General features: G+C 34.0%; 1 protein-coding gene across 1 annotated transcript; it reads left to right on the top strand.

Moving 5' to 3' along the window:
• On the top strand, positions 1 to 6329 carry LOC121250729 (aldehyde dehydrogenase family 2 member C4-like). The gene is made up of 10 exons (XM_041149927.1): positions 1 to 149; positions 1277 to 1419; positions 3882 to 4265; positions 4400 to 4489; positions 4633 to 4806; positions 4950 to 5087; positions 5300 to 5437; positions 5566 to 5627; positions 5879 to 6160; positions 6208 to 6329. The coding sequence occupies exons 1-9, from the start codon at positions 47 to 49 to the stop codon at positions 6150 to 6152; spliced, it is 1506 nt and encodes a 501-aa protein (XP_041005861.1). The 5' UTR covers positions 1 to 46; the 3' UTR covers positions 6153 to 6160; positions 6208 to 6329.
• Positions 6330 to 7114: the final 785 nt, after the last annotated feature.

Consider the following 7114-nt stretch of genomic DNA (forward strand, 5'->3'; position numbering starts at 1 on the left):
GGTGCAAACAACAAAGACGCAGCCTGACCGAGAGAGAAGGAGAGAGATGGCAACTCCCAGCAATGGCAGCTCGGACTCTTTTGTCAAGATGCCAACCATAAAGTTCACGAAGCTGTTCATCAACGGAGAATTTGTTGACTCCATTTCAGGTTTCTCAGTTCTCTATCTCCTAGCTAGCGAGTTCCAGCGAACTCAGTTTCTCTAATTCATATACTCTGGTCTTGTATTTACTTCGATCGTATTCGCAGATTTCCCAACTTTATTTTTTGTGAGTACTCCTCTGCACCGGGCAAACCATATTCGCATTTCGTTTCATCTCTTTTCCTCTACTTTTTTAGCATCGATCTTAGTTAGTCTTGGATAAATAAGTCTTGAACTGAACTATTCCTCAGTATTTACGTGTGTATAGGGCTGTCCATCCGGATATGGATCTATCCAAAAATATCCAGATTCGTATCCAAATTTTTAAAACCGAACGTATATCCAGTAAAACTGATTACAACCCAAACGGATATCCGGTTTTAGAATCGGATACTTGGATTGTAACTGGTTTCGATTTTAAATCTATTTTTTTTAACTCTAATTTTTTTGAGTAAATCTATATATAACTAAGAAATACGTAAACGACGCCTAATTGCTTGGAAAAAGAGCAGGGTGTACTATTAAAAAATTAATTTTTTTATGTAAATTTTATATTTTATTCACTTTTTTCAAAGTGATTACACGGTAGTTATATGATTCATTATTGCAAATATCTTCTTCTTTTTTTTTCAACTCTAGTACTATTTAGATAACTGTCTAGATTCACTTGAATTTTCGAGTTCTCAACCGGATTGAAAAAAAATTGGGTCAGAATGCATAACCTTGTGTGTGTATGCTAAAAGGAGTTGTTATAATGCTGAGATCTGAGAAGTTTGGTTTCTTGTTAAGATAATCTCAGCCGATCTTGACTTAAAAAGAAAAGAAGATGATCCATTAATTTTCTGGACTGTACCTAGGAGCCCCTTTCTTTTTGAAGGATTAATATGGTGTTCGATATAATATTACAAACCACCCAACCCAACCGATTGAAAAACCAGTTGGCAGCAAAATTACCAGAGTACCGCATGTTTCATTGTCATTTCATTTCACTTTACAATATTACACAGTACTAGGGCATGAAACTTACTTCATTTAGTTGTGTTTTCATGGAGGAACATGTTAGCTAGAGCCTAGAGTACTATAGTAACTGAATTTATCTGTGGGAAACTTTTCCAACCAAAAACAAAACAAACAGGAAAGACGTTCGAGACTATAGATCCAAGAACTGAGGAGGTAATTGCGAGGGTGGCGGAAGGGGACAAGGAGGATGTCAATTTGGCCGTGGAGGCTGCGCGTCAAGCTTTCGATCATGGTCCATGGCCCCGCTTGCCCGGCTCTGTACGTTTATCTCAGCTTCTTTGATGGATCAATATTTGTCGTTTAGTACTTTACTGTAGACTTTTCTGTTTGGATTACTCGTTTAACGTTTGGAGTTCTATTATGCCTGTCGATTTTCTTTACATATATAATTTGGTTGATATTGATTAATTTTTCGGATAGTTGTCTTAAGGTGTCACGGGCGTAGATATTGGTACCCAACCCCACATGCAAAGAGGTATGTCATATGTGTGTTATATATATATATATATATATAGATTATATATAGTCAAACGGTTAAATTATAGATAGTGAAACTGTTTTATCTCATCTTATCATTATAATTTTTTTAAATTCTCACATAATACATAATAAATAATTCTATTTTTTCAAATTTTAAAATGATAATAATATTAAAAAATAATATTCTATTAATATTTAATTTAATTTTCAATTTTATAACCATCTTACAATCACCTCAAACCGCACCTAAATATTAGCGGGCCGGTGGCTTAATTATGTAGTCCTCAGTCTATTGCGTAAAGTCGTCGTCCAACTTAACCCTACATGGGGGGTTTACTTTGACATTTATTTTCCACAATTGCATTTTCCTCAGCCCACCGATTGACGCATCTGCAGTCAACTTGACGTTTAAAGAGATAAAGAACAGTACTGAACAGAGGCGGCATTTCCTTTCTAGCATGCAATTGTTGCGTATAAACTTAGGACATAGGGACGGTGTAACGCAAGGAGGGAATTTATCAAAATCTCCCCTCCTTAATTTTCCCACAGATTGGTCTCCTTGAATTCTTATATCCTTGTTGGACTAATTCGAGGTAGTTGGCATAGTTTAAGTCTTATTTTATTTTATTAGAATACTCTAATATTATATGTAACGTCTCGAGAGAAACTCAAGTTATATCTGAGTCTACATTTAAAAAGTAATATAATTAATGATACAATTAGAGTCTCATTAGAACTATTATAGAGGACAAAAATTTCTCGTTCTTTTAATAATATGAGATAATCTTATATATCACCTACCTTTATTACTTATCAATCGTAATAGAATATCACAAACAATAAAATTTTGAAAAAAAAAATATTATTTATATAAGTAGTATCTTTTTTGTTCTCTATCTGTGTTCAAAGTACCCTAGCAATCTATCTGTGTTCGTATCAGGATTTAAGGTCTCGTTTGTTTTCGTAGATGAGATGAGATGATATTAGTTCAAATTAAAATTAAAAGTTAAATAAAATATTTTTAAAATATATTTTTTTAATATTATTTTTTTTTTAGATTTGAAATAGTTTGTTTATTTTATTTTATGTAAGAAATTGAAAAAGTTATAATGATTAGATGAGATGAGAAGATGAATTGAGAGAAGTTATGGAAACAAACGAATCCTTCGTTTTTAGACGGCTCATGCAGAATATCTGAACTGATTCCACTGCCATGTAGAGATGTTATGATTTTCTCTAAGTAGCTTATGACTGGATGACTATTTATATACTCAAGAATTTTATTTATAAGCTAGCTATTTGATTATCATATCCTTTAATCAGTTTTTGTGAAAACATTTAAACAATTGAAAATATTTTATTATCATTTTATTTATTTTTTAATTATTTAATACTGCATTAAAATACAATGAAAAGTTTATAAAAATACTTGCAAATATTACTCGTATGATATATTTAATATATTTATGGAGAGGTGATGCCCATGATAGATAAGAAGTAAATTGGTGTCCATCCACATTAAGTAATTAGAAGAGTTAATCTGGTATACATGATTGAGTTCGCTTCGGATATATATAGTTTATAAGCATTTTTTAAGTACAGTGTAATTAGTGAGACTTGGTGCATTAATTTGTCGCAGTAGAAACCATATATTAAGGAAAATATCAAAACATTCCACGTGAATGCATGTGACGAAAAAACTAATTTCCTGTCATACCGGATAATATAAAGATGTTTTGAGCTAGTCGTCTGTCGTCTACCGCCAGACTACTGCATGCCCTCCTAAACTTAAATGGTCATTTATTTATTTATTTATTCCTCGTCACCTGTTCTTGAACATGATCTTAATTAGTACTATCATATTATATAGGCCGTCCGGTTTAGATATCGTAAACCATTAGTCATTGTAATATTCTATGATTCTATATATATGAAGATTATTTTGGAAATATACATGATGATGATCATCATGTGGGTGCCTCGTTTTCATTTTATATATATAGCATAACTCTCTTTATAAACGCTGATGCGGTATATCTAATATACGTACTTATAAGTAGTATATATATGTGTGTATATATATACACATGTTATATATGTATATATGTTAGTACATCACTACTGGCTCATAATGGGCTCATAACATGTAAGAATGTCACGATACCTTTCTTTTTTGTTTTCATTTGTTCAAAGAAAAGAAAACTAATAATTGGGGCTTTTTTTATTTTAATGAATTTTAGGAGAGAGGAAGGATTATGATGAAATTTGCAGATTTGATTGATGAACATGTAGAAGAAATAGCTACCTTGGAGGCTATTGATGCTGGGAAATTGTTTGGTCTAGCTAAGTTACATGACATTCCTTTGGGAGCAAATACCCTACGATACTATGCGGGTGCAGCCGATAAAATTCATGGGGAGGTGTTGAAAATGTCTCGAGAGTTTCATGCTTATACATTGCGTGAGCCAATTGGTGTCGTAGGACTCATCATTCCCTGGAATTTCCCAACCACCCTGTTATTTAGCAAGGTTAGCCCTGCCTTAGCAGCCGGCTGCACTATGGTCGTCAAACCTGCCGAGCAAACACCCCTTTCAGCTCTTTACTATGCTCATCTTGCTAAGCTGGTATGTTCCCATTTAGAAGAATCAATCGATGCATGCATGCGTGGTTGTAACTAATTAATATGCCATTATATATTCCTTATAATTTCTTCTTCATTTTTCTCCTTTTACATTTTGTAATAACTTTCTTGGTTAAGGCTGGTATCCCAAATGGAGTTCTAAATGTTGTCACGGGATTTGGACCTACTGCTGGTGCTGCCATTAGCTCTCATATGGGCATTGATGGGGTAATTTTTAGTATTTAATTACTTTGATATCTGTTTTAATTATTAAATATTTTGGAAAAGTCTTGGGCCACTTCTATAATATTACTTGATCAGTTGCATCTTCAATATTAATCTAGCTAGTACTTGTCGTTGTCATTATTTAGGTCAGTTTCACTGGTTCCACGAACATAGGACGTGAAATAATGCAGGCTGCAGCAAAAAGCAATTTGAAAGTGGTTTCACTTGAATTAGGAGGCAAGTCACCCCTTGTAATTTTTGACGATGCTGATGTAGATAAAGCTGTTCAACTTGCTCTGTTGGGCATTCTATTTAACAAGGTGAAATGGATTTCCTTTAATCTTTTTATAATTTTATCTTCATTTTAGATTTATTGCATTTTTAATTAGAAAACTAACAAGGCTAGAAAAATGTGGCTTGCATGATTCTTTTTTCGTTCTCCTATATTATATGTTTTTTTCAGGGAGAAATATGTGTGGCAAGTTCTCGCGTTTTTGTTCAAGAAGGAATTTATGATGAATTTGTGAAGAAGTTGGTGGAAAAGGCAAAAGATTGGGTAGTTGGGGATCCTTTTGATCCTAAAGTAAATCAAGGACCACAGGTAATTAAGAATCGTTTAAAGGCATTGCATGCGCGGGCGTGCGGACCGTCTCGTTTGTTTTTACAACTATTCTCATCTCATCTGATCTAATTATTATAGTTTTTTGAAATTTTCATACAAAATAAAATAAACAATTCAATTTTTTTAAATTTCAAAATAAAAATAATATTAAAAAAACAAACCAGGTCATGCGCGCATCTCTCTATATGCAGGTTGACAAGAAGCAGTTTGAAAAGATCCTTTTCTACATAGATCATGGAAAGAGAGAAGGAGCAACCTTGTTAACCGGTGGTAAGCCTGTGGGGGACAAGGGCTACTATATTGAGCCAACAATTTTCGCCGATGTTAAGGTGCGTGCACGTGTATTCGACTTCAAAATCTCTTTCATTTCTGGTCGTACGTGCCAAAAAATAATTAAAAGGAATCACGAGGACGTTAGATTTATTTCTTTAATTATATCCTTTGAAACTTTGCTCAGGAAGACATGCTAATAGTGAAAGATGAAATATTTGGACCTGTGATGGCGCTCATGAAGTTCAAGTGAGTATTATTAATAGCATTTCAGTCTTCCTTTTCTATATTTCTACTGTGTAAAACATTAACACATTGACATATTTTCTATATATATATATATACTATGAGAGAGATCGATCATACGTACAGTACTACGTACGAATTAAAGGAGTTTTAAAATATCTATTAATTAAGCATTTACTTATAATGCTTAATTTTCGAGAAACTGACTAGAACAACTATATATGACTAGTCTCATGTCTTAAGTATACATGCAGAACAATTGATGAGGCGATTAAAATGGCGAACAACACAAAATATGGACTTGCAGCAGGTATCTTGACCAATAACTTAGACGTGGCTAACACAGTGTCAAGATCAATCCGTGCCGGGATCATTTGGATCAATTGCTATTTTGCTTTCGACAGGGATTGCCCTTATGGAGGGTACAAGATGAGTGGGTTTGGGAGAGATAATGGTTTAGAAGCCCTTCACAAGTATCTTCAAGTTAAATCAGTTGTGACACCCATTTACAACTCTCCTTGGCTTTGAATCATCAGTACTCATGACGTGGCTAATTCGCGATAGGGTACGTAATTTCAGTTTCTTGTGAAACTTGATGCATGGGTAGGATATTGTATTATATCTCTGAAATAATGCAAACAATGTGAAATAAATTGCGGTGCTTTATGGATTAGAAAAGTACTACTCAACTTGCAGTACCCTTAATTAATTGTTAGTTTTAAAGAAAATTGCTCATAGAATTAACAGCTAGGGTTTGTTTGCACTAGGGAATTTGAATGAGGCAAACGCGGTGTTAACATCAATTTGTGCTGCCACCATTTGAATCAATTTTTACAAGTCTTAGAATATTTTTTTCAAAAATAACAAATGAAAATTATTAAAAACAAAATATTTAAAAAATAGTTTTGGGTGGCTAGCCTCCATTCAAAATTAAGCTTATAAGGAATCAAGCCACAACTCTTCCAGACCCATTCCGCTCTCTCTCTCTCTCTGAAGATGAGTTTTTTCCTCCCCTCTTTGTAGTCTTCCCTTTACATACCTACCTTTCTATTCTCCATTACTGACTTGAAAACCATCGCCATCAATACCCCACTCACTCCTTCCACCAACCACCTGTACCCCATCAACTAAACTCCTTTGTCATCAATCTCCTCACCAACCATTCCCACAAAAATCACAATCAACCAAACTTTTTCCCAACAATGTCAACAGAAAAGGAAAAAGAAAGTCTGGAATCACTCATTGAACGCACAAAAGGCCTTAACTTGGGATGACATTATTCTGGTTCCGGAAGTAGATATAGCTACAAATATTTCGAATCATGCATTGATTGGTAAGTTGGTCTCCTCTAAAAATCTGAACAAGTATCTCTTTCATTCCACAATCCGTACGGTTTGGAGTTTCACAAAAGGTCTCACCATTGAAGATCTAGGGCCCAACATTTTTCTTTTCACATTTCCATCACCGAAGGAGAAATTTCGAGTCTTCTC

This window comes from Juglans microcarpa x Juglans regia, chromosome 2D (assembly GCF_004785595.1).
Source record: "Juglans microcarpa x Juglans regia isolate MS1-56 chromosome 2D, Jm3101_v1.0, whole genome shotgun sequence".
NCBI classification, from domain to species: Eukaryota; Viridiplantae; Streptophyta; class Magnoliopsida; order Fagales; family Juglandaceae; genus Juglans; species Juglans microcarpa x Juglans regia.

Excerpts from the sequence above, each read along its gene's own strand:
- LOC121250729 (XM_041149927.1), top strand. The coding sequence starts at position 47 with ATGGCAACTCCCAGCAATGGCAGCTCGGACTCTTTTGTCAAGATGCCA. Across the intron at positions 150-1,276 it reads ATTTGTTGACTCCATTTCAG|GAAAGACGTTCGAGACTATA; the intron begins GTTTCTCAGTTC and ends CAAAACAAACAG. Across the intron at positions 4,490-4,632 it reads CTCATATGGGCATTGATGGG|GTCAGTTTCACTGGTTCCAC; the intron begins GTAATTTTTAGT and ends GTCATTATTTAG.